We start from the raw sequence: 17,947 nt of genomic DNA on the forward strand, positions 1-17,947 counted from the left end.
ATTTTTACCAATTTATACAATCGGATATCATTTTTTTCTTTTGCACATTTTCTAATCATTACTTTATTTTTTTAGTAACAATTTCATTTGCAATGCAGCTTTTGTTGAGTGTTAAACTCCTTTTCTTTTTCCTGAACTTTTTTTCTGCTCTTCTAAAACTTCACATTACCTTGCATATCCTCATTTAGCATATTAAAGCAGATCTTTTGAAATCAGAACATTTAAAACACTTCCATAACAGTTTATATTATAAAAAATTCTTAGATTAATTAAAGAAACTTCTTTCAGATTTTTAACTAGTATATCCTAATTGATATGAAAATAGACCCACTGCCATGTGACAAGAATTATTTTTAGTATGTCCCAAAAATCAGGAAATTCTTTGGACTTAGATAGGTTTTTTTTTCCCTACTGGCATGACTAGTGTAAGTGTTTGCTTTCCTATATACTTAGGCTTATTATCTTCTCACAAAACAGTATGCAGCAAACAAATTTTGCAAAACTTCTTTAATCCATTAAAAAAAATATATTATTTATATATACTTTAATCCCTTCAGGAGCAGTGCACAGAGAACAAAATGGTGTCATAGGACCAAAGCTCCAAAATGGAATATTGGAATGGAATTGTGGAGTGAATGGAATATTGGAGTGAAAGAAATTTTTGCAGTTAAGCCTAATTTTACAAAAATATTCATGCAAAATTAGCAATTTAATTTTACAATTAATGTATATAATATATTAGTCTTTAATGTAAGTTAATAAAAAGAATATGACATCAATAGGAATGAATAAAACAAGCAAAATTCATAATTTTAAATATGCCTACAAAAACAAAGTTATAAATGCTATTCATATGAAATTAAAAAAAAAAAAGAAAGAAGTAATTACAATATGTAGATAATAAAATACTAATTTAAAAATTCTCAATTTCATCAGTTTTCACTGAAAAGCTCATCTTCATTCTATTTTATTTCAGATGTAGGCTCAAAGCAAGCATCCAATGGCATATTATAATTATATTCCTCTGTGTCTGAGGTAAATAAACTTTATGATTTGCTATCATTGCTGCAAACCCTAATATTTCACTATCTGAGAGGATTACACAGTTTCTTATCCATGACTAATGGAATGAAACTCAATATAATCGCAACACACCCAGAAATATTTCACTCTCATCTTATGCATCTTAGATGAAGGCACTTCAATAATTCTCTTTTAAAAAAAAGATCAAAGCAATCAACAAAAACACTGGAATTCCTTTAAATAACATGTACACTTTTTTTTTTATCTCATATCAACGAATTTATCAAATCCAGAAGTGCATAACAAAAATTAAAACCTGTACATGAGGTCAAATGCTATATGATCAAACTGCTGAAAAGCCCTTTGCAGCTTTTGCCATCTAGTAGCATTTAAAAATTCAAATAGATCATTCCATTTTGAAATCACACATACATGTGATGGCCTTTTATAGCTATCCTTAGTACATAGCATAGATGCAACACTGGGCTGATAAGAGTGGAAAGAGCATATCTCCCATACAAGAGATTGGTCCTGAAGGGGTTGATAAAAAATATCAATAATATATAAAATCCCCTTATTATCTGAAATTCATTTTAAATAAAATAATATCAACTGCACCAAGCAATGTTAGAACCCAACTTTTTTTCAATAAATTAATAATTTTTAAAGAATGATACAGAATTAAATAAATAGTGTAAGAAACAATTTCAACACATTTAACCCTTTCACGATGGGTGTGTCATATATGCATCACCAAGGAATGTCTCTCGCAACTCTTGCATTTCTGGAAATTGAACTCATGGGACGGTGATGCATATATGCATTCTAAAATGGAACAATTTTTAAATGCCACTAGATAGCTCCCTATATCCATTACTTTTGAAATAAATATAGTTTTAGTATCATGATCTTCAGTTTGCTCATATTCAGCCTGACTTTGGTATTTTACTCATCAGCTGTTGCGGGGGAAGGGGAATAAGAGTTATGTAAATAAGCAGAGTTCAGATGTGTAACTTTCCACTTAATAAAATCATTCACATTTCTGGTCTCACTACAAATTCTTTTTCCCTGTAAACTGTAACCAGTCTTTTTGGGTTTTCAGTCAGTTCTGTAGTATTTGTGTAGCTATTGGATACATTTCACTCATTTCTCTTTTTATTATGGAAAGCTTTGGTTTCAGTTTATTATGATAAGAAAATGTCATTTGCAGAGGAAGAATGTGCTTGTATCATGAGTTAATTAATAATCTAAAAAGGTAGGAAAAATGACAAAGATAGGACTTAGGCTTAGCGATGCAAAACCTGTCCACTTGATAGAATTCAAGTGGACAGGTTGATTGTTCAGTGGAATGATTCCATTTGTATATGCTCCATACTGTGCGTGCCTCTAGGATTAAGGCTTCTCATCCCGAAAGGGTTAAGCAAAATTATTTCAAATATTAATAAGATTTTCATTCAATAAGCAATACAGTATTGAAGATAAAAAAATAATAAATCCACTAAACTGTTAAAATTGCTTACATTTCAGATTCAAAGGAGGGAAAACAATAACCCTTTCCAAATACTGGGCATAAATATGATCTCGGTGAGGTGGAAGAACAGCATTTGGCAGCATACCTTCAGGCAAGTCACATTTAGATTTCCAAATTCTAGCTGATGGAACTTTAAACCATGGAAATATTTTCTCTGTTTGCTATAAAACAAAATATATGAATTCCACGATTTATACTTAATGATGCTGAAAAATTCATCATAGAATATATACAAAAAATACTTAGTAAAATTAATTCACTTTCACTCTATGAAATACAATATATTTAATGTTAAATTACATCAATTTAAATGATCAAAAACTATTATTATTTTAACAAAAAAAAATACTTAAAGAAAATAAAAATGAGCTAAAAAAAAATAGAACTGTTCAAATGAAATGCAGTAAAACTGACATCAGGTAAAAATTCCATATTGCTTAGCTTGAATCGTTTGACATTTTCATATTACATCTCAATTAAACTCATTAAGAGGAAAGGCTATAAAAAGAAAGAATTTGTTATTAGGGAAATGAACTTTCTTTCCAATGCATTATTAGTAAATAATCATTCAAAAGCTTTGCTTTCAAAAACTTGAACAGAAAAAAAAATCTTTTCATTAAAAAAAATTGTAGGTTAAATTACTAGAATTTTGATTAAATATTGAAATTTTAACTTTAAACCTAACTATAATTATATATATATATATATATATATATATATATAAGCATATAATTTTTTAATCAGAAGGCAGTTTCGAAGATATTGAATAGACTTTCAATTTTTTGTCATTTTATTTTATCCCGGAGAGGCACGCATTATATACAAGCAGGAGCGACGAGCACATGCACAACACAGAGCGAAAAGAAGAAAAGCTGATGAACATTTTATCCCTGGTCTTATATAACATGAGAATTCTGACAATTATCGTTTCTAATTGGAATTTCTCAAATGTGTCGACCTTGACAAGAGAAACAAAGGAATCCTTTAGCCTGCCTTTTTTCACTGTTTACATCAGGGATTTTCTAGCCCTTCAATCAGCACATGGGAACCACTGACACAATCTTTACAAAGCTTAAGTTGAATTAATTAGAAAGAAAAATTGGAATAGGATCAGAAAATAAGAGAATACTTTAGAACAACTTTGACATGGGCTGAATTAGGCCAAAAAAAAAAAAAAGGAAATTAATTAGGATTAAATTAAATTTTAAAATATCATTACATATATATATATATATATTCCATTTAAACACAACAAAAATAAACTAAATAATACTTTTATCAGAATAGCTTTAGTCGCACTAGTGTGATGCTTCATTCCCATATCATTTCCACATTCAATAATTTCTATAACATCATCAAAAAAGGAAGCCTAAATTTAAAAAGAGTAAATAAATAAACAATTTATTAGATAGAAAATGGTTATTTTATATAGATGGAAAGACATATTCATTGAAAACTTACTATTGTTTTATATTTTCCTCTATCCAAATTGTCTTTGACTACTAACAAATCTAGATTAGGTAACTTCTCAACATCTATTAATAAAATGTTTATACCATAAATACATTATTGAAAAATAATATAACACAGCATTGATAAATAAAATACAGCAAATTTCACAAAAAAGAACAAACCAGATGCCAATCATGAAAACAGAAGTAACAAATTGCTAACTACAGCTAAGTTAAATAAACATTTAGGAAAAACATTGATAGATATTTTATATAAAGAATGATTTCTACATACATATTTTAACAAAATAATAAAGAAAATATCAGAAAAATAGTAATGTTCAATAAGCATATTTAATAATGTTCAATAAGCATATTTAAACTATGAACTTTTTTTTTTTTTTTTTTTTTTTTTTTACAAACAGAAAATATGCAATGATTATATTTATTATTCTTTTTTAAACCATATTTTGAAACTATAAGAAAAAAATTAAAAAGCAACTAAATAACATATAGTTAGTTACCTTGTGATATATATATATATATATGAACATATTGATACTTTGCCACTGAAATGAGAAAAATAAGTTCTTTGTTTTCCTTGTATGTATATACAGTATACAAGGAAATGCACGAATAACACTCATTCGCTAATTACAACAAAATAACAATACCCTCCTAGTTTTTCTCAGTGTAAAAAAGCAAAGAGAAGTAAGAAATAACATTCTTGAATTTCAAAATTTCATTACCTGAAATAATAGTATATTAAATAACTGTTTATATTTACAAACAGAAGGAATTTTTTTTTCTTTCTAGAATTTTGCAAGACAAATTCACATGTTAGGAGAAAAAAAGATATTGATTATTTAACTCATGCTCTCCAGCATAAAATTACATAAAATAAAGGACTTGGGGGAGATAAAACACATAATAATATTCATGTTATTATGATATAAGCCAACTAATAATTACTTATTATTATTATTGTTGTTGTTTTTGCCATTTTATATACTTGAGCATCAATTTCTGTGGCTCTTGCAGATTTCTTAGTAATCAGTTTAATTTTTTTTTTCTTATGCAAGAAATTAATTTGTAAGTTATTTATATTTGTGGGATCCCCCCCCAAAAAAACTTCTTCTGCTTTATTAAAATTTTATATTACTTGATATGCATTCAATTTGCATACTATAGCAAATACCTTGAAACGGAACTTTAAAACACCCCCATAAAAGTTTATGGTCTCATACACAGACCAATTAAAGAATTTTCTTTCAATGTTTCAATAAGCATATCCTTTTTGATACTTAATCCATTTTTAACATGCAACATATAAAGGAATTATTTTTAAGACTTCCCAAAAAGCAGAAAAATTTTTTGAACCTCAAAACATTTAGAATATATATCATCTAAACAAATTTCTTCATTAAATGAATCAAACTTTCTGCTGTATTTACTTGTTTCTTCAAATTTTATCTTTGCTCTTTCTGAATATGCAATAGAAATTTGTACTTAGGAATAAAGAAGTAAATCAACCAGTTGCATTTCACATAATGTTGCATTATTTTTCAATAAACACAGATTTAAAGAAGGTACAGCTTTTAAAATAGCAACATTTTTGGGCATGCATTTCAATACTTTGTTATAGTATTCTTCACAAATTAAAAACACTAGGTTAAAAATGCTTATGTTCAATTTCAATACCTCCATTAGTAGTAGTAGTTTTCAGTAGCAGCAACCACTATTCCAATATCATATATACCAAGATTTTATTTTCTCAACCTGAGAATTTGTAAAAAAAAATGAAGAAAAGGGATGGGATTCTTCGATTGATGTTCATTAATTTTTAGAGCTATGGTGATTATTTGTTATTCTTGAAATGTTTTTAAAAATTAGCATTTTTTAGATGAAAAAAGAAATTTTAAGTTTCCAATACTTTCTGGTTTTTAAGGAATATTTCAAAATTCCAAGCACTTTCCTAGTGTTAGAGATTATTTTTAAATTCTCTGTGTTTTCCTTATTTTTCAAGTGCCATGGCAATCCTGTTAAAATTTTATTATTATTTTTAATGTGCCTTTATAAAACCAGCAATGAATTTTATAACAAATTATTTGTTTATGGAAATTTTGATCTTTGTTGAAAGAGACTAAATGCAGAAGATTTTTTTTTTTTTTTTTTTTTTTTTTAGATTGGGCAAAAGATACGACATATTTAAGGGAGCAGTTTTCCTCAGAAAAGTAAATAGTTGCATATATTATACACACCTTTATTATTCGGGTTTGAGGTATCTTTTGTTGAAGATTGTAAAGTATTATTCTCTACATCACAAATTTCCTTTGAACTAATATTCTTAGTATTGTCACTGTTTTTTTCATCAAATGAATGTAAATGAACAGAATGCACTAAGGAGGAAACAGTTTCTGCAACAGCAAATCTATCACAGTTTTCTTCTGAATTTAAAGAAAGACTTTTATCACTCTGCAAATCAGTTTGAGCATGTAATAAATGGTTTTCAGAATCGGTTTTATCATTTCCCAACTGAGAATCAGATTCACTGCTGGGTGCTGGTAAGTAACTGGAAGACGAGTCAGTCTGCAATAGAATCAGAATGGAGAAAATATTATGAATTTAAGAAATTAAATTATATAAATTTAAGATTTAGGATTCAATGGTCTCCTTAAAAATAAGTTAGAATGAAATAATTTAGAAAAATTTTCCAAGTAAAATAAAGTAACAAATATAGAGCATGTTTCCAAATCTTTATCAACCTTTTAATGCATAATGTTGCAACTATGCATTAACAATGTTCATTTCTTAGTTCAGTTTAAAGTTTCATGCATCAAAGGGTGACTTTAGACAATTACATAAAAAAATACTATAGGACATTTCATGCAAAACATTTCAATGAACTTCATACTAAAAAATTTTGAATATAAAGAACAGAACACAGCATAAAAAAAAAAAAAAATATGAAGTGTCAAGCGAAACAACTTTAAAGAACTACACACCAAAATGTTTTGAATGCAAAGAATGTGATATAAAAAGATTCCACATCATCATTATTTGTTTTCCAAATAATGGTTTATGATAGCTCACTACACCAGAGAACTAGATCTTAATGTTACAATATATATCTTTAGAAGGCAAATAATTAATTATAGATAAATTTTTAGCTTTTCTGTCTATTTCCAAAAAGTTTGAAGTATATATTTATCCACAAGATGTAACTTGTATGGCAGGTTGTTCCCACTTTAATTACAATATAGACTTAGATCTACATTTGGATTGCAAAGCCTTGGAAATGCTACTGATTATGGCCAGTATTTATCCCAATAAGTCACATCATACAAACTGGCTGTTAAATATTTGTTTTCGAGATTGCTTTGTGGATAATGTGGGCCACAGGCAGTAATTCGTGAGAATAAATTGTGATGCACATTTCTTAGTTATCGATGTTTTAATACATAAACTGATGGTTACAAGTACCCAAAATATGCTAAATTGCAACATATTTTATAATCTCATATTAAAAAAAAATTTTGATTTAAAAAATAAGCTAAAGCTATCTTAAAATAATAATACACAATATAAAAATTTGTTTAAAATAATGTTTAATATTTATAAAAAATGTACATAAACCAAACCAAATTGCTCATTTTAATTTATGATCAAAAAACATTTTCTAACAATTTACTATCTAATAAGAAAAATATTTTTACAATTTATCGAATATTTTTACTAAAATTGAATTAAACTCAAGATAACCTTCCAACAAGCAAATCAAAAAGCAATGATCAACAATAAAAAAAAAAAAATGCCAAATCATATAGCTAATTCATTTTGTAAAAAAAAAAAAAAAAAAAGTTTATTCAATGGTTTTTTTAATTACATATCAGAAATAAATAAAACTGATAAACTTATAAATAAAAATTAAACAATCCTGGAACAATGATTTTCTAAAATTCTTCAAGTTATTTTTAACCAGATTTTCTTTTTATCTTATCACTAAATTCATATTATAATAAGACAAAATTAAAAAGGCAATATTCTAAAACTCAAAACTAAGAATAATACAATAAATGCATTTATAAATAAAATACAAATATATTATATTTACCTCCTGCCTAATAAGATGACGGGCACACCTTGCTGTTAAAAGAGAATTGAGTACACTTTTCAAGCCATGTTTTAAATACTCTCTAATAGCTTTCTTCCATAAAGGTATTGTTTCGACTGTACAATCAATACAAGTATAAACCACTGTTTCAGGTAAACATGAAAGGATTTCATAGCTTTCATCTGAAAAAAAAAAAGAAATCAGGTCTTTAAGAAACGCTAAAACGAAAACTTCTTTAATATTTTTCATATTGATTATATTCATGTAAGGCAAAACAATTCATTAATAAATTCAAATTACCTGTTATATTATCACATGTGGCATGCACCCATCTGTTACATTTATAGCATTGCACCATCTATAACAGTAATTATTTACAAAAATAAATTATCAACACACAAAATGTCAACTTCTTAACAAATGGTATATCAAATTATAAATTTATAATATTAATATTATAATATTTATATGTTAGATAAAGTTATGTTTAATTGAATCATGCAATATATAAAAATAATATTTTCAGTGTCTAAATTTTATTATAATTATTGATTTCAATGAGTTTATTCAGCACTGACATTTTGTTCTGAAAATTAACTCTCACTAAAAGAATAGATAAACAGCTACAACTTAAATTTCTGTTTAAAGAGCACTGAACTAGATTAAATAAATAAAAAAAAATCATGTTTCATTTGAAGATAAGCAATTATGATTGCAACAGCATCACATAAGAGAAACATCCAAGATTTCAAGAAAATTCACTATCAAATTGAGTAACAGATCAAAAATTTCCTATAAATTTCTCTCTTACTAACTAAGAGTAAATTACTTACAAGAAGCATTTATAAAATTTTTATATATATATATATATATATATTAGTTTGAATAATGTTTCAAAAAAATTGAAGATTTAAATTTAAAAAATAATTAACTGTTCAATTCAACAGTCAACAAATGCTTACTTTGGATTCATAATCATTTTCCTCGTAACATTTATGGCAAACTGGGCAATAATTCCCTGAAACATATAATGAGAAAAGAAACTAAATAAAATTAATAGTTTAGATATAATAAATTTTATAAAAATATTTAAATAACCATTTTATGCACATAATTTGTTACAGAAAATAATGATATGAACACCTTAAGGACTAATCATATAAAGAAAGTTATTAAGAAGGGCAAGCAAATAATTCTATTCTCCATTGCAAAAAGTATTACGATTTTTGAAGTTTTATGCCATTACAAACATTTTGAGAGATGTTTGCTGTTCTAAACTTATTAAAATTGTCTCATATGATTTAAACATAATGCTTATACGGCTTCCCATTATCCTAAATTAACTTACTCCAACTACCAACAGATAAATTATAAAGATTTCAGAAGGAATACTTTTAAAATCCAAAATTTCTGCATCAAAAGCTTTACAATTACTTCAAAAATAATATTTTGCTTCATATTATAATTTTATCACAAAACAAACAAATATTAGCAGTTGAGTAGTTTAATTAAATAAATAATAATAATAAAAATGTTTAAGTGTGTGAAATCAAACATTTTTAAAGATCAAAAGATAAAGTTGTATCACGCTAATTACAAATATATGTTCAAAATGTATTTCTTAATAGGAAAAAAAAAAAAAAAAAAACAATCCAAGAAAATTATTTTGAATTAATTATGTAGTGTTTAATTTTAAATGATGATTATTTGACTCCAGATATTAAACTGATGTTTCCTCTTTTATAACCTTTTCAACTGGCTGGAATGCATGTTTTCTATATTTTGTTGTTAAATACGGTATTAATAAATTGAAAAAGATATTTAATTTTGAAGAAATGCAATCAATGCATCAACTTGTTGTCTTTTATTAAACTTGTATTAATAAAAATTACAGTTAAGTGCAAATTTGTTAAATATCCAGTTTCTCATTTATTAAAGACCATAAGTAAAAAATATACAGTAAACATAATTTTACACACAGAAATTTCTCTATTTGAATGTTTTTCTGGATTCATTTCTAGTACGATAATCCATGTATGTATTTATCATATTGATTTCTTAATGTTGTTCAGTAAAACTTTAGATCACAATAGCAAATATGTTACTAATCAATGAGTGCAAAAGTCTATAATTTGCAATATAAATTTAAATATTCTCTATGGCAAATTAAAATCTTTGATGAATATAATTTTAATATTTATCAAGCATTTATCTTACAAATTAAAATTTTGTATATCTGCAAGGCACATATATGCACTTTTTTAAAACTGTTTTTTTGGCTCAAAGTTAACATAAAATATACAGAATCTGCATTTCTACTACAATACTGGCCTACATATATAAAGCATTTAGAAGAACAGTGTGATTTAAAATTATGCAACACAAAGTAAAATATAACAATCCCTTACTAAAAGAAAAAATATATCTATCTATCTAAAACATAATAATATTGTGCAAAGATTCTTGAAAGGAGCTATTCTTTTCATAAGTATTCCTACAAAGAAAAAGGTCCGTGCTTCAATAAATTAGCACAATGCAGTCTACATGAACAGTGATGGAACTTCTCAAAATCTCTAAATTGTATTAATTTGAAAAAAAGAGGTAAAAAAAAAGAAGAAATAATTTCTTCTAACCTTATACTGATTTATAACCCCAAACAGATTATCCTGAAAATTTTAGTTAATTATTTAGAAAGTTAACATTACATTATTATCAAGTTCTCAACATTTTAAAAATTCATGTCTAGCTCATTGAAAAATTAATTCAAAATCTATAGCAAAATTTGCAGTGACCAGAGAAACTAGAAAGTGAATTAATAAAAATGCATTAATAACTAATTTAGAGAGTAGAAAATGAAAAAAAAAAAAAAAAAAGGGGGGGGGGCCTTTTCTAGAGTGAGGAAAAAATAATTAATAATACTTTATTTAATTCTTTTTAACATGCAAATGACATTTAAATGAAAGCATTTTAATCCCAGGAATGGCAGATATATCAGTAATAGTCTAAGACAAATTAACTTCCTATCATGGAAAAGACCATACTTCACCACTGAATGAAATACAGTACACTCCCGAGTATCCGATTCACGACTACCTATCTTCCGCACTATCTGGCTTAGTTTTCTTTAACCGTAATTAAATGAGGAAGGCAAGGCATCTATTAAAGACTTTTTTCAAAACCTAGAAACTGTAAGTTTTGACTCTTATCTTAAGGTACCTTTTCATATCTGTTTAATCATTCATCAATGAAAAATAAAATCAGTTTCAGTCAATTTTCATAAGAGTTAGGCCTAAGAATTAAGTTAATGTTTTGTTTATGTTTCCAGCATTTAAGTTGGGCATTATAGAATTTATGTTAAAACGAGTACAGCCTTTAACTTACTTTTTCTCTAATACATTCTTGAAACATGCAGTGCAGTATATAAACTACCAATACAGAGCATTCTATTTTAACTTGACATGTTAACAGCAACTGCTTCTAAGATTCACCGAACCATGGCTATATTTACATTGAGATAAATGGAGGACTTGGTATTCAATAAGAGGGAAAATATGTATTATAATAGTGAGTTTTGCATAAAATCTTTGTCTTCTGTTATTGGTTGGGCAAAGAAATGAGTTCATAGTACTTTGGCCTGTTTTTCTGACACATTATACTCGAATATTCAGGTGTGTGCTGTATTTACATTTCAATGCATTTTAGTATTAATATCAGTTATAATTCTCCAACTATATTAGGCAGATATTTATAATTTTTTTAAAATTAAGGATATCAAATCTTTGCTGCATTTTCGAAGCAAAAAGAGAAAAATACTGAGTCGCTAGAATACCTAATACCTATCTTCTTATCAAAGTTAAATATATAATCTATATGTTATTCATAAAAAATAAAAATACCATTTAATAAAAAATATGGCACATTTAAAATTGCATTCAGCTTAAAATTTTGTGTAAATGCATATTTCAATTGCTTCAATAATTCTTCAATATTATTATTTTGATATAAAATTACACAAGCAAAATATTGGAAGCAAACTATAATTTAAATTTTTTACACTTTCACTTTTCTAATACATAGCTGTAAGATTTTTTTTTGAAGCTAATATAACCAGTGCTTTAAATATTTTATAGTTATTTTATGTACAACAATTGCAAGTACCATTTCCTATTTCAGATATTTCTCATTTACATCATTATCGATTTTACAAACATACTTTTGCTCCAGTCAATTCACTAAATATCAAGTTTATAATATTTCACATTCAAATGAATATTATGTCAAGCTGATAAAATTAATTGAAACAAAATGCAAAATATAGTATAAAATTAAACTATTCACAAATAATTATTGATAAATAATTACATTTTAAATTATTAGTTTTTATTTTTTCATTTTACCGTATGCTAATTCTTTTCTTTAAAATATTCTTTTATCAAAATGCACATACTAAACTGACATTTCAACATTAAATATCTTTTGCTTTGTTCAATCTAATTAATTTTAAGTGTATTTTTCCTTTAATTAAAATTAAAATCATGACAGCCAAGGAAAAAAAATTATCAGCAATCACCAAAAACAATTAATTTTTTGGTAGCTACCTTATCTTGTTTGCTAAAATTTGCTAGTAGCTATTCAAACAAAGACAATTAACAAGTTATTAAATTTAATTAATATCATACAAGAAATATAAAAGTTCAAAGATATCCGAAGAAGGAACTTTTTTAAGCTTTTTACTAAAGAAATTTGAAATTTATGTATTATTTATAAAATAAAATTTAAAATTTGTTATAACAAAAATAATAAAATGCTAAAAAAACACCTTGAATTAAATGATTGCAGTTCAATTTCTCTATCGATTAAAATATTGTTTCATTTGATAAGTTACTATAATTCTTTTTTCATTGTTTCTCTTTAACAGAACTAAACAAAACCACACATCAATCTCTGTCAGGAAACTTTAGAACATCCATCCATATATTCTAAATAAATGAACTTATGCAAGCATCAACAAGGATAAAACATCAAATGAGATGCATTGAGAGGTGGAATAAAATTATTTTTGAGGAACACATCAAGGTCAAGTTTGTATTTGCAAAATTACAACAGAAAACAAGATTTGGAAGGGGAAAAAAAAAAAAAAAAAAAAAAAAACCTAGGAAATTAATTAATATTAAATTTGAGAATATATTTCTACAGAAAATAAACTTAACAGTAATTAAAGCAAAATTCTGTTCAAAAGTGCGAGTTATTGTATGAAATATTAGGATCAATGCATGACCATTTCCCTGAGAGAAATGATATGCTCTATATTAAGTTAATAAATAAGGTAAAATTAAGTTGGCTTATCTTGGAATGTAAAAAATGAATAAAACAAAAAGTGCAGTTATAAAAATGAACAGCTCATGGCAAATAATCTAATAGTTATTTACGCATTATGGTAATCTATTACTAATAATTATGAATAGAATTATCAAACATATTAGCAGAATAACTTGCATACTTTCAAAAATTATTGAATTAAAATTGAACAATATATAATTAAATTTAATAAAGGTTGAATATAATTCCATAGTAATTGTCCAATTACTAAATTAAATGCCAAAACTGAAAGAAATAACAGAATTATCTTATATGTCATATAAGATAATTATTATAGACCAGCCTTTTAAATTGAATTACATTTTTTTTTATGAACTATGACTGTTTTTAATACTCTCCCTCCAATTCTTAACTTGAAAGCTTTTGTATTTCTATTATCATAAAATGTTTTAATAATATGACTATTGAACTATATGACTATTCGAATTTTTAGGTAAAAGTTCTATAGATTATAGCCCATATACTGTTGGTCCATTAAATTCTAAAAACAAAAATATAATATCAGTTCAGTCATCACAATGCTTCCCAACACTTAGGTAAATGTTTTTTTCAAAATATGAACTAACATTTACCTAGGATAAGATTTTTAAAATTGTGATTCATAATGTATTGAACTGTTAAGAAAATTCAATACTTTTTCTTTTCACTTTGTCCCCTATTGATTCAGCAAAAATATTAAGAAAGTCACTATAACTTAAAACACTTCATTAAAACTAACAGAATAACTCATTTAAATTGAATTTTGCACCCCCCCCCTAAAATAAAAATGGGTCACAGATACGAAAAGTTTCAGTATTTCAAGTATGAAATAGCAAGTTTATGCTACAATATAAATCGGAATCATGATAATATGTTTCCAAATGCTTATAGCTCCAAAAATCAATTAGATATCAAATTCCATGAAAAATCATGAATATCAGTTTGAAACTGTACACTTTTTATAATACTAATATTTTGAAGCAACAGTAAAAATAATCTTTCAAAGAGGGGGGGGGGGAATTCATTGTGCCAAAACAGGAGGAATGAATCTAAACTTCTCATAAAGATATCTTTATTATTCTACTGTGTATATGATTTGAATATTTATTTAAACATATTGGCTTTGAAGAGTCAATATAATTTCAAAATTTTTTTTTAAATTATCCATTTTTTTTTAATTCTTTATTGAAACTGTTTAAGATTATGAAATTTACATTAATGTATTGATATTTCTAACATAAAGCTAAAATAAACTATTGTTTTTCAGACAACTATTTGAATAATTTCCAAAATAAATGATTAAAAGTTATCTATTTATTAAACAGTAAGTAAAATAAATATAATAAAAGTATACATAGTGTTTGAGATAACAAAAATACAATACAATTAAGATATAAAAGGAAATTAATCCCCAGAATGATAAACTTTGATTCTGAAAAATTTTATGTCTGATAACTTAATATTCAGGATATATTCAAGGCAAACTCTCTAATCATCAAATCAAGATAGATATTTAAGCTGTGTTATTTACTTGGTTTGTTTATTGCATTCCTAAACCACCTAATAATGTCAAGGTACAATTAATGCAAACATAACTATCCATGCCATTAGTGAATCGCACTTTCTCAAATGCAATAACTTCCTCAAAAAAAAAAAAAAAAAAGATTCATCTTTTATATTTCTGACATTAAAATGATATGGCACTTTCAGTTTACTATTATAAGAGAAATTAATCATGTTAGGTGGATTGAAGTATGTTAAGAAAATGAACCCTTTCACTACTGGCTTGGAACAACCAGTTGTGCAAATTCTTTACTGGCTGGCTGGTTTTTGTTTTAAATGAGAGGTACAGGCAGTAAAGCTAGTTATTGCCAAGGATGTCCTTGCTTTTATATCCTAATAATTATAATCTTTCACCATACTGGAAACATTATTTAATATCTCAGAAGACCTTATTACTAGATAACTCAAAAAATTGGATGAAATAAAGTAAAATCCATACCATATTCATTCATAATTAAGTAACTTCATATATTGCCAAAAATATGAAAAAATAAAATCCTCACTTCTTACCTTCCAAAAATGAAAGAAAACATTTGATTAAATTTTTGTGGAAACAATGTGAAACTTTAAATTTCATTGTAATAAGGACATACTGTAGTAAAATTGCATATAATTTTACAGAATAATAACGAAATTTAGCAAAAAACATTTAAAACAACTTTTTTTTAATTATTAAAATTAATTTTATGTAATAATACATCTGAAAGTTATTAATAAAAGCCACCAAAATTTTGATCGACTTTTTCATTTATAAAATTACACTTTTTCACATTTAAAAGTATTTATGTAGCTATTTTCATAACTTTAGGCCCTTGAGTTTACCCGTAGAGGACCCACATATAATTATCTTTTGCTATTGTGGCAAAACATAAATATATTAAGAGAAATTGTTCACTATTAAGAGTGAATCTACAGCTTGAATAGAGATATTTATGAAGATAACTTGAAAAGATAATAACAATGTGTTTTTGACCTCTTTCTTTAAATCTCTCACACACATATAGCACATATCTTATGCTATTCTAAACTGCTTTTATTAATTTTAACACTAGAAAAAATTTTCAGAGTGATGAGGACAATTTATTTTTGATATGCTATGTTGATTAGAATGTTGAAACTACTGATCTCACTCCACTTTCGAAATCAAAATAAAAAAAAATTCAGTTACTTCAGATGGAAAAAAAAAAAAAGTTTCACAGAACATGAATTTATTTTTAAATTTAAATACATAAAATTATATTTTATATATATAATATTGTAGGCATAAAATTGCAAATGTGTGGACAAAAAGAAGAAACTTATAAATAAATTTCATCATGGGAGAGTGAAATAATTTTTCCTTGAATGATTTTACTACGACATTCTGAGAGGAATTTGTTTGGCACATATAGACTTAGGAAAGAGAATCTTAGGTAGCTTTGAAAGAATGTCATAGGTATTACATATTTTTATCCTTTCACTCAGAACACAAGAAATTGCAATAGCTATCATTTTTCCAAAGTGTGTATTAGATATAATTAAAAATTAGGATTTGTATCAGGAAATAAGATAATAGTTTAGAATGAACAGGCATAGATTAATTTAAGATAAAAATCAGAGCAAAAAATGTTATTGCATATATAAATATAAATTTTATGTGTTAACAGTTGTGAATTGAAATCTTTTTTTTTTTTAAATTTTAAAAACTTAGTGTAGTACACAATTACAGTTCATTCATTGAACACTTTGAAAAATTTAAGGTAATAAACCTACCGCCTAGTCTAACTTTATGCATACGTATGTGCTTTGTTTCAGATTAATGTTCGTTGAGCTACTTAATTGCACTACAAAGCTTTGAATTGAGCCCAATACTACAAAACTTTAAATTAGCTTATATATATATATATAAGATAATTTAAAGAATTAATTTCTATTTTGTAATAATTTCTCAATTGTAATATTTTCTTAATTTCTAATTCACTGAAAAATTCCTATTGTCTTTACATATGTTTCTTGAAAATAGTATATCTCTACATGTCAGGTCAATAATTATGAATAAACGATAATCAGTTTAAATTACATTTCAACATATTGACATAAGGAGAAACAAAATAAATTACTTTATCCATTTAATGTGTTTTTTTTTTTTTTTTGAAATTTAGAAAGCATTTATATTACTATTGGAATTTTTTTTAATGTTACTTATTATCTCACAAAGGTAAAATGTTACTTATTATTATCTCCTCAAGGGGTCGGTAGCATCTAAATATATTCAATAAATCTATGAATTTAAAATTAGGAAAAATTGGAACAATATGAAAAAAAAAAAAAACAGAGAAATATGCACCAAGTTTTCATTTTTAAAAAATTAATTGAATTTATAAAATATTTTTAGCACATTACAACTACAAATAAATTCAAATGCACAACTTTGTATATGTATAATTATATACAAAATTCATTTTAATATATAAATGGACATAAAAGTAAAACTGATAGTCTAGGAATCTGAAGTTCATGTATTAAGAAATTACTTTTACAAAGAAGCACTATTTTTTTTTATAGCCAAAAAGACTAAGGAAAGCAGTTATTTAAAATAAATTACGAAGCTTTGGAAGAAAAAAAATTACAAAGTTCCATTAATTTTCTAAATGTTGAAATATTAATAATTTGACTTTATAAGAACAATCGATTAAAAACTATTAGCTACATTTGAAAAGTTTTATTAACATTATTAGTCCACTAATAATGGCTATTATGTTAATTACAAATATATTATATTAACTATTCTAAATTTTGCATTTTTAAAAAAGTGGTAGCATGTTAACAAAACTTTTCATTGTTTTAGCCAATTTAATCACATTAATGTTCTGTGATGTTTTAAAATGAAAGTTAAACACAGGTCAAAAAATTCAGAATTTATTCCAT

At 25.5% G+C, this 17,947-nt stretch overlaps 1 protein-coding gene across 1 annotated transcript in view; it reads right to left on the reverse strand.

Moving 5' to 3' along the window:
* Positions 1-17,947, reverse strand: part of LOC129983733 (uncharacterized) — a 63,011-nt gene that overhangs the window by 22,341 nt on the left and 22,723 nt on the right. Inside the window, exons 14-20 of the mRNA XM_056093332.1 lie at positions 9,082-9,137; positions 8,420-8,477; positions 8,120-8,301; positions 6,267-6,594; positions 4,016-4,089; positions 3,828-3,923; positions 2,544-2,715 (exon numbers count right to left, since the gene is read on the reverse strand). Coding sequence (XP_055949307.1) covers positions 2,544-2,715; positions 3,828-3,923; positions 4,016-4,089; positions 6,267-6,594; positions 8,120-8,301; positions 8,420-8,477; positions 9,082-9,137 — 966 coding nt within the window. The remainder of the gene's footprint in view (positions 1-2,543; positions 2,716-3,827; positions 3,924-4,015; positions 4,090-6,266; positions 6,595-8,119; positions 8,302-8,419; positions 8,478-9,081; positions 9,138-17,947) is intronic.

Source organism: Argiope bruennichi, chromosome 9, assembly GCF_947563725.1.
Source record: "Argiope bruennichi chromosome 9, qqArgBrue1.1, whole genome shotgun sequence".
Classification (NCBI taxonomy): Eukaryota; Metazoa; Arthropoda; class Arachnida; order Araneae; family Araneidae; genus Argiope; species Argiope bruennichi.